At 37.5% G+C, this 25188-nt stretch overlaps 1 protein-coding gene across 1 annotated transcript in view; it reads right to left on the reverse strand.

Annotated features, from left to right (window-relative positions):
* The window catches only part of gramd4a (GRAM domain containing 4a), a 50896-nt gene that overhangs the window by 22716 nt on the left and 2992 nt on the right, over positions 1 to 25188 (reverse strand). The window contains exons 2-3 of the mRNA XM_055231980.1: positions 18700 to 18907; positions 11701 to 11821 (exon numbers count right to left, since the gene is read on the reverse strand). Of these exons, the coding sequence (XP_055087955.1) occupies positions 11701 to 11821; positions 18700 to 18907 (329 nt within the window). The remainder of the gene's footprint in view (positions 1 to 11700; positions 11822 to 18699; positions 18908 to 25188) is intronic.

Below are 25188 nucleotides of genomic sequence, written 5' to 3' on the forward strand. Positions count from 1 at the left end.
AGTCTCGCGAGCGGGCGTGTGTGGGATTGTCCTGTTTAAGGTCATGTAGGCCGGATCAATAGTGTCCCATCTGCTGCCCTGCTTCAAACTGAGTAAAGGGGAATGACAAAAATGCTGACACAGATTGCATCCAGATGACTCATTTAGCAAACAATTTATGTTAATTTGAAATGTTTGTAATGGTCCAGTTTAATAACGCGCCACAGTTTGCAGATGTTCAATGCAGCATGTCTTACAAACTGCAGCTCTTTGGAATAAAATGACATCTTTCAGTTTTGTTTAAGGTAATTATGGCAGTGATTCTGGTTTTCTTCAGGAGTCATTACTCACAGTGGCTGTAAACACACACCGCATAACAATGACTCTATCTGGCCCCGAGTCTGGAAATGAGGCAGCAGATAGGAAATTAATTTGCTGAAAGAAATGTAGATTTAGAGTCGTTCTAACTGTGCCATATCAGTATTGTGCTAATGAGAAGGCTAAGGAGAAAATTATAGGCATCAGTTTACATTCTGTGTTCTTTAAATGCAGTTGTTTTTCAAGCTACAGAGCATCAGTACATGCAGGTTTTACAAAATCCCTTTTATATAAACTTAGTCTTACCCAGAGATATTTTGGTATTTTCTCAGAATAGGTGTGAACAGAGAGGAATACCAACTGTGTTGGTGTGAATGAAGCCAGCAGCTTGACTTAATCAAACTTGTTTCTTTGGCATTTCCCTTGAATTTAGGATTTTTAATAATGCCTCCTTAGCAAAACAAGGTCGAAACCAGGTAGGTCTGGCCAATTTGGCATTTTTCCACCCTCTCAATTGGATAAAATTTAGTTTTGTCTTTAAAAAAAACAACTTTCAATATTAATTTCATGAACACGGACAAGACAGGCTTTTAAACATAACCATTTAATGCAAAAATAGTCAAATTTCTCTGCTTCACACCAACTGCTTCTCAGAAGGAATTTTAAAAGGCTGAATCTTGATCTTGGTTAAAACATTATCCATGACCTTGCCCAAAACCATGTCAACTGATCAAGTCTAACTCAGAAATAAACCATATTTCTAACAGAACAGTGAAATATGGTTTGAAAGTCTCTCTCTCTAAGATACAACAGTGAAATTAAACTGACAAAAACAGCAAATTAAGAAAAGCCAAATGTATATCTACTATGACCAATCACAGTACAGTTTCAAGTTAACTGGACTTGTTTTTTAAGCTGTGTTTTGCCTCGTTGCCTAAGACCAATAATAACTACCATCAAGGTTCAATCTACCGAGTTAACCCGATAAGGACAAACCTAAGATGAATACACCGGAATAAGAGGTAAAGGGACATTAAGAGAGATTGAGCAATGAGTGTGAACACATTAAGTCGCCAGTGATTTCGTCCAGCCATAAACCAGGCATTATAGCACCACTACAGGGGTCATTTCAGCTCCACTCTGCCGCTCCTGGGAACAACGCAGAGTGATGTATGCCTTTGACTTTACATGTGTTACAGTAATAATCATATCGCTTTGACAGAAACATCGGTCATGGCTACAGTTCCCCAGATGAAGACATTGATTTCTGTCAGAAGAGCCACCATGGAAAAAAGATGTGGGTTCAGTCAAAATTAATGTAGTGTAAACCTGAGTGATTCTCTGCTGATAGTTGATGAAGCAGTGAACTGTAAATCAATATGTAATTAAAATTTTCTGCAACAAAAACAAAACAGCTCAAACTAAAACTATCAATTCAGTAGTATTTCTGCTTGATCAAGTACCTTTAAAAAATTAACTTTTTTGTATTTGTATTCAACTAATTTCATCTTGAAGGGCTGACCATAGCAGTGCTGTGCTTGTAGTTGTAGTTGTAGCTGTAATTGTAGTCAACTTTGTTGACTAAAGACCTGGGCAACACTTGGGGGGGTGTGGCATTAGCAAAAGTTTTCACTACTCAAATCTCAGTGATATACCCATAAGTGCACCAACAAGACCAGAAAAGTTCTAGTACTGTGTATTTGTGTATAAAAAAGTAGAATTAATTCACAGTTCATTCTCTCTTTTATGCTGTTGCTTTTTTTTTTTTTTTTACAGTCCCAAAAGAAAATTAGGTTGATTAAAACACCATCAACTGATTCATCGACTATCAGTCAAAGGACTACAGCCCTACAAAGTTCATGTGCCTTACAAGTAGGGCTGTCAAAAATATGTTCCAAAACAAGCAAACTAGAAACTAGATAGTAACTTGAGACTGGAAAAAAATAACACTTTATGAAGAGGTCCAATATCAACCTTTCAAGAATAGTTTAATAGAATAGTTTTCAAATGACTATATCAAAATTACAAATAAGACCACATGATAAGACCACATGATATTTAAGATACTACAATTATTTTGTGTTGAAAATCACTGTCTATCAAAGTGTTTTTTTCATCAAATCAATATTGAGTATTGAGACTTTTTCTTAATATTGAAATTGGGTTTGAAATTTTAGCGTCCAAACTGTACAAGAAGCTACTACCGTAAATTTCGGACTACAGAGCGCACCTTGATATAAGCCGCACCAGCTAAATTTGAAGAGAAAATCAATTTTGTACATATATAAGCCGCACCTGAATAAAAGCCGCAGGTTTTCATATTGTAACATGAGACATTTACACAGAAAGACGCTGCACCGACACGCTTTTTTTTAAACTGTGCCTGAAAATTGGCACCAACACGACAACAACACGGGATGAACACATCTGCAGGTTTAGAAAATAAAGCTGCACCAACACGGAAAATCTGCTTTTATTTCCTCTGAAAACTTTTGTCGTCTTTTTACATTGACCAAGTTGGATTCATTGATGTCGAGCTTACGTGCAGTGGCTCTATTTCAGGGGTCGGCAACTCGCGGCTCCGGAGCCGCATGCGCCTCTTTCCGCCTCATACTGCGGCTCTGCGTGGCTTGGGAACTGACACAGACACAGCTCACAGTCCTGCGTAAAGAGCCCTGATTTTCAGACGTTGTGCGCACAGGGGTCAGGAGCAACTTTGGCCCGTCCCTAATGACACACTAATAAGCTCGTCCGTAGATGTATCATGAAAATCCTGCTGGAAATCGCCACAGAAATCTATTTGATGTAGTAGCAAGTTTATTATCTGCTCTTGTCTCCGCGGTGACGTATCACGTATAACACATCAGACACGTCGCCCAAAAGTAGAGCCACAAGCGAGTGAAAATGAGCCAAAACAAAAGTCTTTGGAGATCTTTTTAACAAAGGGGAAAAGGACAACTGAGGAGCCAGAAGAAGAGACTACGACCTCCAAGAAAAAGAAAGATAAATTTAACAGACAATGCCTACTTAAAATCTGGGTTTGTCGCTACAGGTGACTCTCACGCACAGTCCGCTCTGCGTAACATACGGGAAAAGCAAATAAGGCAATGAAACCTTCAAAACTGCTTTGGCACATGGAGAATAAGCACCTGGGATTAAACGATACGCTACGAGTTTTTTTGTTGTTGTTTTTTTTAAAGAAACTGCGGAGTAGAGTAGACATAATCACATAATCAGCGCGATGCATGATGCAGCGGTTTGGTGAGTTGTATTTTTTTAATGCACTTAAGTTGTTTTTGCCATATTTATCTGCCACGTGTAGAAGGCTTGTCCGTGAAAGTAAAACCTACATTATTCCGTTACATTATTGTTATTATACAGTGTTATCTTCATTTTAGATGTCAAAAAGTATTTGCGGCTCCCAGTGTTTTATTTTATGTGGAAAGTGGGTCCAAATGGCTCTTTGCGTGTTAAAGGCTGACCCCTGCTCTGTTTCCTTTCTGTTTCTTTATCTTAAAAACTGCATCATATCCATTTCATGATGCGCAAAATGATCGTTCAAAATCAAAACTAGTGAATTCTTCAGAGCAGAATCTTTCCCCACGTCTGTCTCACTTTTACGTTTACAGCTAGAGAGCGCCCCCCAGGGTCCGTTATCCAGTAAAATTCCATATATAAGCCGCACTGCTGTAAAAGCCGCAGGGTTCAAAGCGTGGAAAAAAAGTAGCGGCTTATAATCCGAAATTTACGGTAGATGTTTTCTTTTAATTGAAGACATCATTTGAAAAACAAAAAACAAAAGAATCTCTCTACAAACACAAAACAGCACACTGTCCTTCACTGGCCCGGCACAGACACCCGGGTGACACCAGGTGTGCTCAGTGACACCAAAGTAAAGGACAAAATTCAAAGTGAATCATTTCTGTTTGAGGTTTTAGACTGAAGCGGTGGAGCTCATCTGGACAAGGCCACGCTTTGTGTTTACATGAGGACCACAGAAAGAGATGGCAGTGCAAATGGTGACTATGAATCATTATCTCCGAAAGAAAACTAAAATAAATGTTCAATTTTGAAGTGGAGCCATGGTGAATAGTGTTGTTGAAAAATGTCAGCTTGAAAGCAAAGTATTACTTTGATCTCATCCAAATAATGATACAACACACACCAGAAAAAAAAAAAAAAAACTATTAAAATTAAAAAAATAAGAGTCTATTATGACATTCTGTTCAAAACTGTGTGTCAACAATACAAAAAAAAAAAAAAATCAAACTTGTTTTTAATACTATGGAAAAAGCCTGATACGCTATAGCAGTTTCAATAATGCACTGATGATAAGAAAACACTCTTTTCTTAGACAAAATAATAAAATTTTCTGCACAAAACATTAGTTTCTGTTGAATCACCATCTGGTCTTATGTTAGATCACTTATAAATAAAGAACTAAATCTGTTCAGAAAAGGTGCAATTTTGTTCTATTTATGTAATTCTACCAGTGTCGATACTTGTTCAAATGATTATTTAGTTCCAATACAAATTTTAGTCTTGATTAGTAACTGGGTATTGACAACCTTTATACTTCCTGACCCACAACACACCGTTTGCAAAGCCCTACTTTCACTATTAGTTTATTGCTTTAAGCCTAACAATTTGACAGTATGTGTGGTTTGCATTAGCCACTTGATATTGCACCCTGCCTGGAGATATAGTCACAAATTAACCAGTTAAGTGCCTCTAAAATAGCACAATCACAACCGTATTGTGAGAATCAGTTTGGTCCACACACACCATCTGTAAGTGGAGACCCGCACCTCCTGCCGACACAGAGACAATGTACTGAGCAATGTGTTTGTTTTAGCTTACAGCGTGGGACCGGATTATTTAGAAAAGCACAAGCAAAGACGTCAAATAAGAGAGGAGGAGGAGGAAGATCCACCCACAACCAACCCACAGTGTGAAAACGACAAAGCCTCCATTTCTGTGGGGAAAGTACTCTGTGTCATTATACAGATATAATAAATTACTTCCTGAGATTTCCACCAGTCAGCCATGATAGTCATTTCATGCAACAGTCCCTCATAATATTAGTTTCACTAATGTGCTACCATGACAGTGTTGCCATGAAACAAAGCCAAAAAAAATAAAATAAAACAACTTTATTTTGAAATGCTCAGTACTGATTTTATACAATATGCCATTGTTAACACAGATTAATCATAGTTTCTTGAATATTTCCATTAACTAGGGATAAGACGATATACGATAATATTGTTGATTGCGATAAAAAAAGGTCTGCAATTAATCATTCGTGGCATTTTTTTTATAATCGTGATGATTGCACAAAAAAAACGCCTTTACGGCACCAGACTGCCTCATGTTTACGGTTTCAATACAATGTTTAGATGTTAGTTCTGGTGTTTGCCCACAAGGGGGCCCTCTATCATAGCAATGAAACGTGTTAGCTTCTGTGACTATTCTGAATTGGGGATGGTTCTTCATCACCGTCAGTCAACATCATGACAAGGCAGGCAGTGGATCTGGAGCCCGGTGATGGCGCACATTTCTATCCTCCACTCAAGAAGATGAAGTCTGATGTGTCAACAATCAACCAACAAGATCAAGATGAGCCACCAATCTGCAGAACCTGTTGAAAAAAAGATACGGTTCCGAGGGCAAACACCAGAAACTAACATTTGCGAGACAACCATCCTGCTTTGTTTGACAAAGCAGGATGGTGGAAAATATGGATGGAGCTGAAAATATCCATTGTAAGTAACATACCATGTGAAATAAACCACTGAATGTAGTTTGTGTTAGGCTGGATTTGTATGAATCCGTGTTTGTGTCGACTATGCTATCGCTAGGTTAGAGCTAGCTGAAAAGCATTTTGCACAGTTGATTGCACAGATTGCTAGTAGCGGCGCATGGTTTTACAACAATCATGGATTAATCTGACTACCTCTAACCTCCTGGGACCTGGCGTCCACATATGTGGACATCACATTTTGAGTTGTCTAGGCCACAATACAATTTTTTTCTCTTCAAGGTCCTGGTGTCCACATATGAGGATATTATACTGCCTTGGTTTAATTATATTATCGTGATAATATCATTAATCATGATTATTTTGGTCTCAATAATTGTCAGTCTAAATTTTAATATTGTTCCATCCATGTCATTAACCCCATGCTAATTTTGGTAAAGATCACTAAGGGTGCATTTACACTTGTCCCTGTTTGAGCCTAATTTAGTCCAGATGGTAGATCTGGTTTGGTCCTCTTCTAGTGCTGGTTTAGTCCTGGTGTAGTAGTCCAGGATCAGTTCAGACATTAGTCCCAGTTGAGTCCTAATTTTGATGTGGTCTATGTGTAAGTCTGACCACACCCTAAAACTATTCAGAAAAGGCCCAACTCTTTCCCAGTTATGTAATTTTATCAGTATTGACTTCTTACATTTTCAAATGAGTATATAGTTTTCAAACTAGTCTAGAATCTAACAAACTTTGTGAAGCCCTCTGGCAACAGCTTCTGTAATATTGGACAAACAACTGAATAGAATACTGTATCTCTGACTCTGCAAATGTCATTTAATATGTAGTATAGGCAGTAATGTATAAAATGGAGTGTACCAAATTCACAAACAAACTATGTAACAACACAAGCATGGAGATTTCATCCATATGGCTGTTTGGCTGTCCAAGTCCATTTTAAGAAGGCTACAGAATTAAGATCCATATCGAGAGCCAAAGATAAGTGTAACTGACTGCTTTTACCTCATTTGGTAGTGTGTTTGAATATATTTCTCCTGTTCTACCAAGCCTGGAGGAACGCCAGGCATTTTGGAGTTGTTTTCTCCTTGGCCACATTTACTACTTTTGATCACATCTATCATAGATCATTTGCAACCAAAATCAAAGTGCTGGACCAGAGGGACACAACTGTTGCTCCAGATGACTAATCATAAAATTGCTCAAGGCAGAATATAGCTTTTTTTCCCCCCATACATCTTATAACTAGTGATGACTGTGGTAAAAATGTTGACGTTTTTATGAGTAACCTGAGAAAAACCCTCTGAGGCAAAAGCGGCATTGCATCCTTTGCTCCGAGCCACAAAAACAAAAACAAAAGATTACATATTGCACTATTTGATTGACTTATATAGTTCCACCCGCCCTGATTATGTATTCATATAATTATAAAAATATTCCTTATTAGTCATTAGAGAAGTTTTACACAAAAATTTACATCCAAATAGTGCATGTTTTCAAGCTAGCTTAGTTAATATTAAGGGGACAACTAAAGTGCCAAAAGAACATTAAGCATGCATGTATTAGTAGGTGAAAGGGGTGCTGACCTCGACTGCTGTGTTGGTGTAGCATTCTCCACAATCTACATCTCAAACCACAGGCACATGTATCGCATAGTGGAACTGATCTGAGCCTCAAAATGTGACAGGTAATAACTTCATGTGATTGCGCTGCTCTGCACAATGTGACAGGGGCTTAAGTCAGCACTAAGCAGGTACAATGTGACTTTTACCACATCCCCACCCACATGACTGACTTCATAGTTTAAACTGTATTCCAAATCTCTTTTTCTGAGCAGTCTGAATCAATATCATCATGTTTTGAAAGGCTTACATGTATATTCACTTTTTGTGCAAGCATCATACTATGGCATACCATTAAATGTACATGGAATTACAGTTTTGCAAGTCAAATTAGTTATATAATATGTACACAAGGACAGTGCAACTCACTCAAGCCAAAAGAAATCTGCCAAAATGACCATAGGCGAGTGCATACATTAATTCCTCAAAACATAAAAGGTCACTGTGTTAACTGTGTACTATTATATAACCAATTATGATTATTTATACTGCGTCCAAAGGGTAACAAGCTAGTTCCCTAGTTTGTATAATTGATATTCAGGTTGAAAATTGCATCTGCTGTAAAAATTAAGCCAAGTGCACAGTAAATATATAAAATCTAATAGAGAAAATCAAAAGAAATTAAATTTTGCATCATATCGCAAAATACACAGCAGTACATCATTTACAATTCAATACAACCTTTTCATGTTAAGCCATTCATAAAATTTAGTTCCCTTCCTTCCTGACACACACCATGACCTCTGTTCTCATATTATGCTGAGTGCTTTTGCCTATAGCACCCATACTCCAAGCCCGGCTTACACAACGCGCAAATCCAGGGTTACCAAACAACTAACCCTTTGTTCTGCTAAAAGTGATTATTAAATAACAGTAGTAGGGAAGAGTACAATGAAGGTTCTTCTCTGTGTTGCTATAAAAAGCTGAATGAAAGTGTCTTATTGTGAACAGTACAATATGGCACGGAGGGAAAAAAGACTGATGATGCTGATAGTGGTCGGTGGTACTAATACAAATTAATATCTTTTTTTTTCCCCCTGATGAAAATGTGTTAAACCATGCGTGTAAATGTCTCTGTTTATTATGAACAAGTACTACTTTTCACATTTATTAGACAGGTACAGTTTGTCCAAACGTATTCCTTACTTTCTTAACAGATTCCAAGCATCCAAATTCTTCCCCACAATGAGTTTAGACTTTTTTTTTTCACTGCAGAGTTTGGACATCTTGTCACTGGATGCTAACAGCGGATCAACATTACTTTTTGGTTTGCGGGCAATAAAATGTTTTGTATTAGATGCAGACAACACACTGCGGTCTCATTTTGATTCCAAGAGCTGCTTTTAAAATATGTCTGTACTGGCCTGGGAAAAAATAAATTTTACTCAATGTACAATATTCAAGTACAGCCCCTAAAACATAGCATAATGTCCGTGTGGAGTTGTCCAAGGAAGGAGCAGGGATACACCAGTGTGCTTTGAGCCAACAAAATAGCTAATGTAGCTCTAAAAACTACAAAAGAAGCTAGTTCTAGTTTAAAGAAAGGTGCTAAGAAGGAACAATGAATACAATCCATAAGGAAAAGAATGCACAAAATCACAGGGCAGTAAAATAAGACTGCAAATGAGAATCGTATATAATGTATAGGGCAGTGAGCTTAGGCCACTATTAGGTTTTAATGGATTGTCACGGCTCATAGTTCCCTCAAGTACAATTACAATACAACCAGAGATGAGACCAAAGATTTAGCAAGAGAAGAAAAATGACCGGCCACGGACTTGGAACGAGTTACGAGGAAAAGGCTTGTTGTAAAAGTGATGAACAACATAACCAGGAGGCATCACTGCCCTTTCACAATTAAAACACAAACACACACACAGAGTCACAATAACAAAATGTCAAGTGAGCGATTTGTCTGGTCGAGCATGAATGAATGGGAAACAGTTATGAAAAAAAATATATCATGTGTCCTTCAGGGGAGATCTGACTGACAAACTAAGGTAATGTACAATTGTATGTAACAGGTGAATTATGTAGTTGTGTTCCCTTCATGCCATGTCATTTATTTTTGGTCTAGAAAGGAAATGGTTAAACCTGCCATCCTACACAGATACAGGAAGTAACAATCTCTCTATGTATGTGCAAGTTTCCTCCCTACCTCCAAAAATGCAGGTCATGTTTACCCATAACGGCAGCATACAGGGTTGAAGTGGCCGACGATTAACCATCGATCTCAACACAAATTTGTACAACTTATTATTCAATGAAAAATAAAACACTTTTACTTTTGCAAGCTTTTACCTTATTTTTAATATGTCCTACACTGATTTTTGTCCAGTATTCTTAACACAGAGATGACACAAAGTAGTGATAACAGTTGGCCATCAAACTCTACCAGTAAGCAATGATAAACAGGAGTTGAGCATGGTGCACCCAGCAGGACAGTCAGAGGTAAGGAACGACCATAAGTCAAGGTATATCCAGCGAGGTTTTAGCTCATACATGGGCACTAAGGCATTGGACATAGTCTGAGGTATTCCCGTTCAAACACACTCTCTCTCACTCAGTCTAATAGACACACAGAACTTGCAGGGAAGGAAAACTTCACAGCCCATTACCCATCAGGGGACAGGCAACGTGCTACATGAGACAGAACAGCCAGTCTCAATCACCACAGACTGGGTGAGTGGGTGGACAAGAGACCGGTGATACCCATGTTCAACCAAACCTTCTGTAAGTGCTGCTACTTGATCACCAGGACTAGATAACAAAACAAAAGCCTGAAATGGAAATGATGACCAAGATGCAATTACAGTTAACATTTTTGTCCTTCATTAAAAAAAAAGCTATTCCAACTGCTCAATAGCAAAATTATACAAATTTAATAATAATGAATGCAATCACATCCAACCTAAACCTAAACCAACTTAAATAAGCCTGACTCACATGGTTGTTAAAAGTAAATTATTTATAAAATTAAACTAAGACCCCAAGCCTTAAGCTAAGACATTGTGTGCTTGGTTTGACAGCGCTGCTGTGTAACAGTAATAAAAAGTGACACCGTCACCGTTGCTGACAACCCTCTTCAACAGAATCTGTGTCATCCACAAAAGTCTCATATTATTAACTGCATTAATCAAACATAAACAGCTGTACACTACAATGGATCAGTTTGTCACATCAAAAGACTGAACGCATTTGATAGATATTATTTAAGAATTGCTTGTCTCAGATTTTCTGTGATTTGTTTTGCAGAACAAAAACATTATGGTCACCTCGGAAACCAGTTAAGTCCAAATTGAACAAGTCTCCACTAAATGTCATTGCTTTAAAATAACCTTTTGACCAGTAGTTGTACTTCAGACTGCAGATTGTGTAATGTCAAATCTGCATGGGAAAAGTGCAGTGAAACATAACATGTAAAATTGTATAAACATCTGTAAATTTATTTGAGTAAATTTAGTTTATTGATGTGTTCATAAAAACTACACATCACAAGCAAATCTAAGTTCAACTAATCAATGCTACCCACAGAAAAAAAACAACATTAAGGTTTACCTGTTCTCCACTTTGATTCCTTCATTGAAAGATGCAAAATATCAAACACAACAGGCATCAATGGCTTCCATCACAGTTACTTAACAGTATGGTTCCAGCTTCCTTGGGTCATTTTCATCATAGACTAAACTCAGCTCAGAGCCAGACTTTAATTAAAAAAAAAAAAAGCTACCAAAATGAAACGAGGAAGCAGTCCTACATCACAAGACCTCAAATTTCAAGCTGACACACAAATATCCAAAGTTCACTATCGAACAGACAAGACACAAGTTACACTTTAAACCATGCACAAAAGCAGAAAGAAATTAGCTTATCTTAGATTTTTCATTTTCTTTTGAGAAAATGAATGCACAAAATATAGCTTCCCCCAAAGGCCCATTTATTCAAACAGTATGTAAGAATCATATCATATGTTTTGTTAGGGACATTATAAAGGATTATAGTTGTCAAGGTACTCACGTAGAAAATGTTTCTCCAATAAGGCAATTTCCAGGTGTCCCTTGACTTCATTGAGCCGGTCTGACTCAGCCCTCTGAAAGTCCTGGATGGTGGCAGCCATGTTGGGAGACCCCGAACCAGCCTGTTGGGAAACACATTCAAATAATTAGCCATATTAATAGACTACTGTTATCTTTAGCCATGCACCTGTAAGTGAAACATAATAAGCAGTGGTTGAAAGAAAAAAACTTTAGTCCAATGAGATGACATGACTGAAAAAATGTAAATCTGGAGTTTGACAGTAGTTAAACTGGGTCAGAACTAGAGTTGCTAATCAGTTATAGATCAAGAATCAATACTGGCAAAGATCATATAACATACAGCATAATCATAAATAGGACAAATTTAGACCAATTTTAGAACAGAATTTAACAGTACTCAAAAGATCTTATAAACTAAAACTCTTAAGTGTTTGTGTATGTAGCGATCTACTTCAACTCGTATACTATCCCAAACTGAAAAAGTCAATGGTCGTTTATTTGCCAAGTAAAAAACTGAAGATCAAGGAAAAATAACAATACAGTAATGAACCTCCAATGTCCATTAGTGCAGACAATAATATGGATCAATGCAGGCATGACTTTGAGTTCAACAACAAAACATAGCATTAGCAGTAGTACTCCATCACCCAAACACACTACTAACGCATGCACTGACTCACGCTAATGTTTCCTGAGCCCGATTTAGATCCGTCCAAAACGCAGCAGGCAAGCGGCAAAGTGGAGTCCCCTGTATTTGAACTGCACAGATGAATCACCCAACTCTAGCAATAGGGCTATACCCCAAAACACTGCAGCCACAAAAGTGTGTGCTGATGGACCGCGCGGATGACAAAGATTGAGATATAATGTGTGAGTGAATGATGGAAAAGAAAGAAGGGGCTAGCAAAAGATGTAGCACTGCAGTTGATCTCTATAGCTTTAAGAGAAGCCTCCTGCCAGACGCAAACACACTGCAGCAGCGTCCCCCCTCCAACAGCATGGTTTTGTGTCTTCAGCTCTCCGCAACATAGAAGTACAGCCAAAGCGAATGGTCTAGTGTGGATGGGAGAGAGGAGAGATAGAGAGGAGAAAACTGACAGTGACCTGAAAAATGCTGCGTTGGAAGCGAGCCAAAAATTGAAGACGACACCGAGGAATAAAGACTCCAAAGCAGTCAAATGCAGAGCGCTTTTCATGTGCGGCATTCAAATTCAATGAAAGGGAAAAATTAATGAATGAAGTGTAAAAGACAATGGACAATGACGAGGCGGACTATGAGAGCAAGGAAAGGTGTTTGTTACATTGTGGAGCTTCAATGGTGTTTGATTAGGCTGAGTTCTTCTGCAGCTCTTTGCAAATGTCAAATGCATAATGAAAGTACACCTTCACAGCGAGGAGAACATCCTGCTTTGAAAAGTAGGGCAGGTCCTGAGTGACGTCACTCTCCACAATTACAGCCTGATTAATTACTTCGGCCACCTCATCCTTGTTTTTTTGAGAGTGCCGGTCTAGAGTGATGTAACTCCAATTTTAATCAACTTCTAGAGAATAATTTTTGACTTTATTTTCTAATTAGGAGTGTAACTATAAGGACACTTGTCAACTTAATGACCAGTACTTTGTATAACCAACTCATCAACAATCAGTTTTGAGTATCTAGATAACAATATTATGTCAATCCAAAATAAATGTGCTTAAATATACTTTAGTATATTTTAGTTGTGTGTGAAATGTGAAATGACATTAATATTATCCACTAAAGTGCATAAATATTATTTTATACCTTTTGCTAACAACATAAGTTTTGCAATGTTTATTTTGAGCTATATTCCATTTTTATATGTAAAACAACATCCAAAACAAAATTAATTATTAATTTATTAATCACTGGCTTTATATAGCACCTTTCATGTTACCCAAAGTGCTTTACAGTGCATTATTCACTCACTCCACACTCGGTGGTTGTAAGCTACTATTGTAGCCTCAGCTGTCTTGGGGTAGACTGACGGAGGCGAGGCAAATTTATCTGCACCATCGGCCCCTCCAACCACCACCAACACACTGATGCATCTCTACATACATCTCTTTCATACTATGCAATGTGGGTGAAGTGTCTTGCCTAAGTACACAACCAGTACTAACCACCGCTTCTTTGCTTAGTATCTGAGAACTGACGAGATCAGGCTTTGACAAGCCGGCATAGTCACAAAATTCACAATATTAATAATATTTCAGCATATTTTTTCACTCTCATTCTGTCTATAAATTTACCGCCTGTAAATACATTTTCTGTGGATTAAAACAGCCATAACTGTACAACCTGCAATGTGGGCAAAAGACATTGCTAACATAGCCACAGAAGCAGGAAGTTACAATGAACCGCTAATCTCAATTCATACTGTGGTTGTCAGAAAATCTATACCTTGTTAAAACTAAATACTGATTGAAGCAGGTAGAGTCACATGAATATAGTTGACTTTGTGGGGCATAAAAATATATTTACCAAAAACAAGCTGGTAGATCTGTGAAATATGCGCGCGTATCCACAATGCATTGTCTTCATTTAGCCGACCTTGAATTGTGCAGTAGAGTCACAATCTGTTCTACTTTCACTTACTCTCCTGCCCACCTCGGTTTCCTGTAAGAACAGTTTAATGCAACTGTCACAAACTTGGCTCAAGGAAAAACTGAATTTAGAAAGAAAAATAAATCAATGAAAACAATACAAAGAAGACAACGTGTAGCTAGTGAGTTTTAAAAAGTCATACTGTACTGATTTCCTACAACCGTGGGCAGGACTAAGCCACTGCTGTATCTGCTATAACAGAGGCTTAGGGCTAATGATGCAGGCATAAAAAATGTGCATAATAAGTAACAACATAAAAAATTCAACAAAGATTGCTAAGTGCAACATTACTTTTGTCCAATGTAACCAGTAACAAACTCAAATGAATGATTTGGTTCCTGGCCACATTACATTACTTTTATTGAGTCACACTGATCACAAATCAAGAAAGTTTTGGATGGAAATATGGCTAAAAAGAACACTAAACATGAACAACAATAAGAGTAAAAAGTAAAAATGTGCAGTATAATTGAAAATGCCAAATATCAAGTATTATGTTGTGATATATTTATTTTTGTGCAGTATCAGTTATTACATCGGCCAATATTGCGATATCGATATATAGTAGGTATTAAACTTAACAATTTAATACACACTTCAATGATTCTAACTGTACTGTGCTCATTATACACTGTATGCTAAATGCTAAATTATTTAAGGGACATGACAAAGGACAAATCCGTAGAGAGAGACCTGATCCAGAGTCAGTAAGGAAAGGCCACCAGGTTACAGCAGTGACTGAGCACCATCTGGACCATAGTGTTCAGCGCTCTTTAGTATGGATGACATCGACTGCAGGGTCACAAAGTGTTACTGAAGCTCAAGGGCGCAATTCGTCCTCATTTGAACAGATGAGGTAATAAGACGCAGGTTTACAGGCGGGTAATGTTAGGTGAACAACTAATGACTGCTGCAGTGTACAAGGAGTATTGTCACGATACAAAAATATAAAATTCAATTTCTATTCGAAGGAACAGACGCGACACTCAATATCAATTCCAATACCACAATGATAATAAAAACACTCTTTCTTTAAACAATATAATGTGATTTTCAACATTCAATCATAGTGTTGTTTTTTTTTTATTACCATATGGGCTCAGTCGACCGGGTATTTTCCAGAGTGGTCCATGGGTGTATACTAGGGCTGGACAAATTAAATCACTTCATCAAATTTTAAGTTCAAAACAATTTGTTTAGAAGAAAATTTGATGATTTTATTTCCCCAACTTTCTTGCATTGGAAATTGCTTTAGCTGAGAAAACGGCCTGAAACATCTATTAAACAGTGAGACAGACATGAGTGCTGCCATGATGTGCTCCTTTGTGAGTTAATGAATTAAACAGTGTGGAGAAGTGAGGGCAACAAAACGTCAAAACTTCTGTCCACAGTCCTTACTAAAGATAGGCACGGATTCACCATGAGTCTAGGAGCAGAGTTACTTTCCCTCTTATCCTCTATCCTCTCTATGCACAGGACAGGACTCGTAAACATAAATTGTGTGTGTGTGCGTACATGAGCATCCGTGCCATGGTTTGGCCCACCTCCTCCAACCGGACCAAGACCCACTGACACTGGACAAATGTTCCATGCTTTGTGGTTCGATTGGGCCAATGTGAGCTCCCCCTTAGAAGTGATGTGCTCCTTGTATGTGTTTGTAACCCATGGAGAAAAGCAGAGGAGGTTAGCACAGGACCAGAGTGGACTTTGAAATCACGTTAAATCATGTCAAATCACATCTCTTTCCCCACATTAGCTGAGTTTAAAGGAACAACACTGTTATGGTTAATTTTATCTCATTCATAAAATGGAGATGGATTTCCGCCAATGATGAGTTAAACAATTTACTTACTTAAACTTATGCATATAGAATGTATTCAGTTACTGGTGTTTTTATTGCTTAAACAAACATTGAGTGCATTTTTACTGTGGACAGGAGGACCTCTCCACAGATCTGACATGTAACTAGGCCTTGTAGTTTATCATCATGTAGAAAGACAGTTGCATATGGTGAAACATTTTGGGTAGAGCAATAACATCGCCATGGTAATAAGCAAAACCTTTTACCAGAAATGTGACATATTTTGATAATGAAACTGAAATTGCTATGTCATAACAGAAAATTTCAAATTGAGCAGATAAATTAGACAGCATTAAAATATTTAAATTTGACAAGGATCTGAACATTACTAAAACAGCCACTCCCATGAAATGTGCCCTATCTATCAACAAGTGATACACAAAGGGAGTGAGAAAGGGAAAGGTTTTGTCCAGATACAGGAAAGATATGGACCATGATTCTAGTCTGAATCATTGTGAATATGCAGGTCAAAAGTAAAGAGACGCTGGGTTGCATGCTGGGAATGCTTTGACATATTCTGTGTCAAAGTGAGAGAGAGAGTGTGTATGCACATCCCAGCAGGGATAAGAGTGCATCTGGGTCTATTTTAGGGTTCAGAAAGTGACTCAGAGCCATGATGTGGGCAACAGATTCCCAGTGGCCTAGAGAATGTACCAGTCAAACACAAACAGAGCCACTCAATCTATGTTGCAAAATAACAATAAAGGTCTAGATGGAGAGAGCTAGAGTAAGCTAATGATGCAAAAACAAAGAATAAGAGGTGCCAGATAAGGTCAGATGACAGCAGTTTTGCCCGGCAAATCCAGAATAATGTCTCCAAGTATTTTTTTTTAATACATAGGGATATCAGTCTACTCCCCATGCTTTCCATCGCATCTCAAGCCAAAACCAATTTTCCTTTTGTTGTTTCCTGATAAGAAGCCATATTTGTTTTGACACAGACCATGCGTGTCCCCGATTGGTTAATCCACCTGTCAATCACGGCCATCAAAGCTCGGAGAGATTCAACAGTGTGTATTCTGAATAGGCAACAATTAGCATAAACAAACAATAAAATATACTCTCTCCATGGGGTTCTTCTGTATGCTAACCCTCCTCTAAACATTTAAAAATGTTCTCTCAAACGTTACTGCCCCTGCCTGGGCACTTTAAATTGCAAAATGCAGTCATTGGTGAACATTTTAAGATAAATCACAACTCTAAGCTCACTTATAACCAGATTTTTTCCACTTTATATATCTAACCAACCCTTTAATTAAGACAAACAAACAATATCAGCCAATAGAAAGTACCCACACACATCAATCTGCCAATTATTCAAAGTGACAAAGAAATGTGGCCTTGAGCAACAGCTGCTGTTAAATCATGACGCACTCAGTCTCTAATTTCAATATAATGCCATTTCACGCTGTACTAATTTGGCAGGATATTGGTTGATAGAATGAAAAGTGCATTTGTTGTTCTTGTGGGAGTATCCGTGTGTCATTACTGCTGCGAGTGATGACGTCAACGAGTGTTTTTATTGTACCAGAAGGTCTGCAGATTTGATGAGAGCATTTCTGAGACAAGGCTGCGTCAATGTGGGAGGATGTAGGCTCAAAAACACGATGGAGATTATTTTCCACGTTTTATCGCTGGTTAAGCTTCTAATTTCTCACTCTCCCCTTGAGATAGCTGGCTTCTTGCTCACATTATCAGCTCTCCTTTTTTCCATTTCCTTTCCCACTCCTTCATATCTCTCCATTTCTGCTCTTCTGATAACAATCGCTGTGCCTTGTACTTTAGTGAAAATATTTCATCTCCTACATTCCTTGTCGAATTGCCGTCAGCCACTGTTCCCAGTTTACTGTACAAACAACTGAGATTACACAAACAACAAAGGATCATGTGAGAACGAGGAGGCTGTCTGATAAAGTACTAACATCTGTACACATCTAAGGGAATACTTCATGAGTTCATTCAAGTAACCTGCAGTAAATTTGTGTAAGATATTTAAAGCACAATGCCATTAGCTTCAATACCTCACATTTTTCAGGTATCGGCATCTGCAACAACCCAAACCAAATCACTGAGCCGATAACACACTGTATTTATCTGTTAACGGTCTGACACTAGTTTTGCCATCTAAATACGGGCTATGAAGACATAAAAACTTAATGCCAAGGATTGGTATCAAATCAAAAACATATGGTATCAGAACAATCCTGCTAAAAAAAACTGATAATCTATGCAAATAAGAACATCTGTATATTTTTAATACAGTAAAGAATGAAAACAACCTAAGAAAAGGAAAGTGCTTTAATTCAATGTGTGTTTATAAAGTAATGTGTGAATGAGACATGATGGCCAAGTAATGTGTGAAATGAGACGTATTGGTCAAAGAATTCTTAGGTTGAACAATTACAATTCAAGCAAAACTACCTCCAATGAACAGGCTTGTGCTACTGACCACATTCAGTCTCACTTAACACTTGAAATACCTGTTTACTTACAGGGTCTCTGAGCAGGTCTTCCGTGTCCCTAGCTCTGGGCTTCAGCTGCACGTCGTCGCTACATTCGTTGTCGGAGGCGGGTGGCGAATTGCCGAGATCAGGGGAGTCCTCTCTCGTCCTGGGGCCTCGGAAGCGGATCTTGTCCAGGCGCTTTAGCATGGTCAACACCGCGCAGCCAGGCTTTACCTTAACATGGCGGACGGCAACCCTGAGAAGACAAAAGACAATAAGCCTAAAGTTGATATTGTGAGAGTCAAAAGTAGAACTTCTAAAGACATGAGGCTGAGCTAAAGATGTTTTCAAGAGCTAAACATTCTGTGGTGTTTAAAATGTCCAATACAGATAAATAAATATGGAAATAGCAGAGCTGTATTACTGCACAAAGTCCACCTGCATTACAGTACATACGACGTCAAGCATAATCAGCTGGTCTGCAGGTGTGCTCACAGCTGATAGGCATTATAGTACCGTCCTGCTGAACCTTATATAGTTTGATTTCCACTATTTAGACATGTACAAATGTTACAATATATACAGCTGCCAAGTTACTGACATTCAAGGGTGAATCAATAAAGAGACAGGGGGTATGAGGTTAGTTGATGTGAGAGAAGTGATAAAGTAATACACTATGCTGATGCAGTTTCAAATGGTCCTAACATTTCTATAAAAATCTATACCAAAAACATGATTGAATTTCCACTCTTCCAGTGAAACTTGTCTGCAAACTCTGCACAGACCACACTGGTTTCTGGTCCCCCTCTGCATGTTTCCTGATGACACTTTGACATTAAAAGGTGATAATATTTGCACTACCAACACTACCAACCGGAGACAAAACTTGACACCTGAAATGTCAAAAAGGAGCATAATGTAGGTGTTTGACTTCAGTGAATGCAGAGAAAAGAATACACGATGAGATAAAGATAGAGGTGTACATTTTTCATTAAGAGTTGCTTGAACATACTGTTAATCCATCATTGCTGTGACTTATTCTGTGGCAGTGGTTACAGAGGTCTCTGGCTTTTAATGGAAATATTTTGGCAGCTTGTGATATATGACAGATAGCTATATAACAACTCTTCTTCTCTATCAAACACATACTGCAGCAGGTTACCTCTATATTCAGCGGCACATTCTGTCACTGCAGCAAATATCAGAGACAAATAGGAATTTAAGACAGGATTCATAGTCACAATAAAAGTATACACAAAGCAATTCAATACAAGCTAGCCAGAGCAATGACCATGAGTTTTTAAGAACATACGGTAGCTTGCCTAACAATTTATATGAGCGACATACAACATGAAATAATTAGCACTAGAACATATTAAATAATCTAACCCAAATAGTTATGCCTTTTTAAAGTATCCAAATGAAAGATATTCATGGGTTTCAGCTTCCTGTTGTGGCATTTTGAAGTTTTTTCCCCATTCAAAAGATATAATATTTTGTTTGAAATTATTAATTGCTATGACAATGTTCCTAATTTACATTTAATTTATCATTCTGAAACCCAAAATAGAAGTTCTATCTTCTAAAAACATATATCATATTAATTATAATAGGTTTTAGGGTAATTTAAATGGTACTTAACATTTTTTGATAAATTTCAAACTAAATTCATGATTCAGTTTAAAATATTTCATGTTTTAAATTGCAAATGCCACAATGAATGTTCTTCTTGATACAAAAGAAAACTGCTCTGGGCTCTGGGCTGTTTCCTTCAGGCATTGCTAAAAGGAAACATTTACCTCCATCTAAATCCGTCCAACTCTACTTCCTCCTCACTTACACAAACTAATTTCATGTCAAATTAACCATCTTCAAATCAATACATCTCCTCTTTAGTTCTGACCTAAGCACCACTGTAAAGTATGGAAATTAGGAAAGTGAAAGAGCCAGGTTTATTGACAGAGGTTTATGAAGCCAAGTACTTTATTATAATACTTGGAAAGAAGCCAGAATGAGAGAAGTGCAAAGCCTGTCTATCAGAGTAAGTTTTAGCTGCAGCAAGAGGCTATAATAGACACAAGATAGAAAGCAGTGCACATTTCAGGTCGGGAATGAGACAGTTTAAACCTCCATAAAAAAATGATTTATCAAGACTGCAATAAAATCAAAGTACTACCAACCAGGGACAGCACTCTGACAGTTGGTGAAACTAGGTTTGGAAATACTTCTTTTTTATGTAATTCATCAAAACGGGTATTTTGAGGAATGCTCCAACATTCTTCCAGGATTATATGTTAATCCTTAGTCCACTATTTTCTACGAGACCCCATGGCACTACACACTCTGGGGCATCTGGTAAGTTTGTCATATCTAAACGGTACATGCTGTTATTGTTAACATTTGGTTTAAGGATTAGCCATAGTTTTGTGATGTAATCTGTCTGCTGCAGTAATTACTTGAACCGCATCAGTTTGACTATTCTCGGCCAGCTGTCTTCTGAAAACAATAAAAAGCTCTAAAACTGGTATTTTCATGGAGAAGTCAGAGGTGTCTGGGGACTAGTGCAAAATAAGAAAATTGTGTTGAGACTTGTTTTGTCATTAGATTGATAATGATAATGCTGATAAAGTAGGGTGGGTGAAATGCCTAGGGACACACAATGCAAGGTAGGGTATGATTATATAGATTATTAAAAGATCGTGTGCTTTTTCTGAAAGTTGATGCTTCACTGCAAATGGTTAAATCCTCCTGTCACTAACTCAGGACATGATAAAGGTTGACCAATAAAAACATAAGGTGGGGAAAAGTCTCTATGTTTGAATATGGAACCGAATCACATTACACCTAGACACACCTAACGCAGCATAGTACAGATCTTTTTTTTTAGTAGGATATCACCCAACGCTATGTTACGATGAAGTAATTTTCATATTTATTACGCCAATGATGATCCGACTATAGCCCACTTTCACATATTATCATGCCACAGCCTCAATAATAAAGCAACATGTTTTGTGACAAATTTTATAGCCTAACAAACAGCCTTGGAGCAAATTGGATATGGCAACAGAGCACAGCAACATGCATCAATCCTGTCATGAAGGGCATAAAACTGAAACTATTATACACAACGCTTCATGAATTTAGACAACAAATGATGGAAAATGTGTTGCGAGGAAAAAAAAGTCCAGCGACGTTCAGTTTGCAGGGGGTTAAAATGTGCCACAAACATGAAAGTCCATCTGGCACCAGCAACCACTTCAACGGTCAAAGCCATTTGAAATTTCCATCATATTTCCATCTTTTTAGAAAATCTGAAAGTTCCTATAGTACAGCGATTTGTGTCTGTATTTAGGGCTGGGTGATATGATAATGTACAAAGAAAATCTGGATTTTTTTGTCATACTGATCAGTTTTCTTGTCTTATTCTTGTCTATTTCTTTTTTTTGTCAATTATTAATATTGATTTTCTGAACGTAAACAAACAGGCTTTTAATAAGTGCCCTTTCACACAAAAAAATAGTAATTTTTTCTCAAACAGTCTGAACTCTGCTTCAAACCACATGCTTTAACTGACAGGATTTACTGTAGACTTCTTGAGTAAAAAATAAGATCATCATTAGCTATGTTTATAAGTACACCAAAATCTGATTACTATCCGCTTTCTAGACCTATAAGATTATTTTTATGACATGCAATGAGTAATGATCAGACAGAAAGCAGATGGTTTTGCAGTTTACATTTAATTTTAAGAATTTTTATAACTAAAAAAATTTGATAATAATCAGATTTTGAGTGTGAATGTAACCGCAGCCGGTGACAATTAGACATGACTGAAACTTCAATTAAAATCTGAATAACTGCAAAGCCCTAATGACCATGTTTATTCCTGTAGAAAAGCTTAAAAACATTGTTGAAATAGAAAAAAAAAAACATATAGTTGGCGTGTAATTCCTAAATACTAAATGCCAGCAGAAGCACTAGGACTGTATCTGCTGGTGCACTGAAAATGAAACTAATTTGTGTGAAGCTGAACACAACAGAATAAAATAGGCACTTGAGTAGTCAGGATACAAAACCAGGCAATAATATGGTTAAATATTCAACACAACCCCCCATCTGTTCAGGTCTGGGTCGTGCATTGTGGGTATACAGACTGGCATGTCATTCTCAGCAGCTGGATTCTTTCTACTAAATACCTCTAATTGATTTTTAGTGAAGAAACTAGGGTTTGCTGATAAATTGACTTCTTAACTGTCAAATTTTGGACACTGTCACTGACACATCACTCCAATTGCGTAATTTTTATTGGTTTTTGAAATTGCCAGAAAAATATGGACTTATCTCTCTATAGCTGAAGGCTGAGTGTACATCCAGTGAGTGTCAGGTTAATAAGCGCTTCCTTTTCGCTCGTGAAGACCACTGTCAAAATGAAAACGCTGCTCACGGTGAACCCACACGCAGCCGGCACTATGCTGCAGAGGGTGAGTCACTGGTCAGAATAAAATAAAATGGACAAAGAATAATGAGGAAGACTACACAAACAAGCACCACAATTTGGATAATTGAGCTCCTGAATATGGTTATCTGCTGCAGAGGCAATGTGTGAAGATAGGGTTTTTTTCTTATTGAGCTCTTCTTCATTAGCATACAGTGGATTGTTTATATTGCACAAGTTATCAAGACATGCAGCTTCCTGTTTAGAATTCACCACAGGCTATCAAAAGAAGATGCTAGTTCAACAAATGAGATAGCCTCTTCTAGTATTACGTCCTTGTATTGCATCTCCTATCAAGTGAGCTATGAGAGCAAAGGGCGGGGCCTGGCAGTGAAAGCACTTAAACAAAGTACACGAGACAACAACAAGGGACAAGAGAGCTACTTTGTATACAACTTCTCTGACACATTTAAGACACATAAAGTCACAAACTGAGCAATGCACTATCTCACTCACAGTGTTTCTAATGCAACGCTCAGAGTTAGACCCAAGATAATTATGTCATGTTGAGGATCCAGTGATTCACAGGTGTCTTACGATGTGAAAATAATGAGTAACGCAGCAGTTGTCAGAGTCCTTCAGCTACTCGTCTCCATGGGGATGTTATTGCTTTGTTATGTTATAATGGATATGTTTAATACCATACCACGGAACAACTTTTTGCTTTAATGCTCAAAATTAGCTTGAAAAATACTCGTTCCTACTGTGAGTGAGATCGCCTTTCCACAGATCCATAGAAATAGATAGAAGTTTGATGCCATATGATACTCTGGAACATTCCACGCTAAACAATAACATCTCCATGGAGACAAGCTGTTGGCAGACCATCCAGCAGAAAAGTTACAGTTACCTTAAACAACAACCATTCAAAGAAACAAATAATAGTGCTAAAATGTCAAAACATAGCTACTACAACAGCTACTTCATGTTTTATTTCACTCATAAATACAAGTACTGTAAATGCCCTAACACATGACATAAATCTTTCTTTTATTATTAGAAATGCCACAATACTGTCAAGTGGCTCCAGTGACTTAAAACAATAGTGGTGTAAAATGAATGCTCTTGTCATCATTTGTTAGCTTGAGAGAAGCTGTGAGGCTATTCTTGGCTTCTACATGTTTTATAAGACAATGAGGAATGTGCCAGACAGCTGTAAGTAATACACGATTATCTCATTACAGAGCACAGTCCAGAACATTCACAATTATATTTTTAAACTTACTATTTTGATTGATTCAAAAATCAATTAGTACAAGATCTGAATAGGCCTGATGAATTTAATTTTCTAATTATTACTTGGTTTGGTGGGATGGTACCAGTGCTGTGGAAAAAAAAACTGAGAAGAAAAGTACAAAAAATACAGGAGGTAGGGCTGAGATATACAATGAATGAGTCATCAACACTGAAAATGACATCCAAAATGCAGGGATAATTTACTCTTAAAGGCAGCATTTTTCTGGCAGTTCAAAAATTCATGTTACAAAATAAGGGCGTTGTATTTTATTTATTGATTTATTTTGATCATTTTTATTAACTATTGTACATTTTAGCCTGTGTTAACATAATGATGGCTAGGCAAAAGTTTTGGAATTACCTCTACATATACCATTTGTTGTCTATGTCCAATCAGGAAGTAATATTATAAACTTCATCAGGAAAAAAAATATATATAATAAAAATTTAAATTAAAAAAAAATCTTAATTATATTTGTACTGTGCTGTAAAATGAGCAGTGTAACCTGTCATATGCACTTGAAGGTTTCTGAACTGCTTGCATATCACTGCATTATGAGAGTCCTGCAAATGACAAGAAGAAAAACACACAAAGGGCAAACTTAATTACAAAGATTAAAAGTGTTATTATGGCTCTGTTTTCAATTGAGGTTTAACTGACATATAGTTATGGCTGAATATAGTTACTGCCAATTGCACAAGCCAACACGGCATGGAGGGCAGGGGCAAGATAAGCGCACAGGCTACGGTCCATCTATTATTGCCACCCTCTGGGCTCAGTGTCATCGACTGAGCAAAAATAA

The sequence above is a fragment of the Periophthalmus magnuspinnatus genome, chromosome 23 (assembly GCF_009829125.3).
Source record: "Periophthalmus magnuspinnatus isolate fPerMag1 chromosome 23, fPerMag1.2.pri, whole genome shotgun sequence".
NCBI classification, from domain to species: domain Eukaryota; kingdom Metazoa; phylum Chordata; class Actinopteri; order Gobiiformes; family Gobiidae; genus Periophthalmus; species Periophthalmus magnuspinnatus.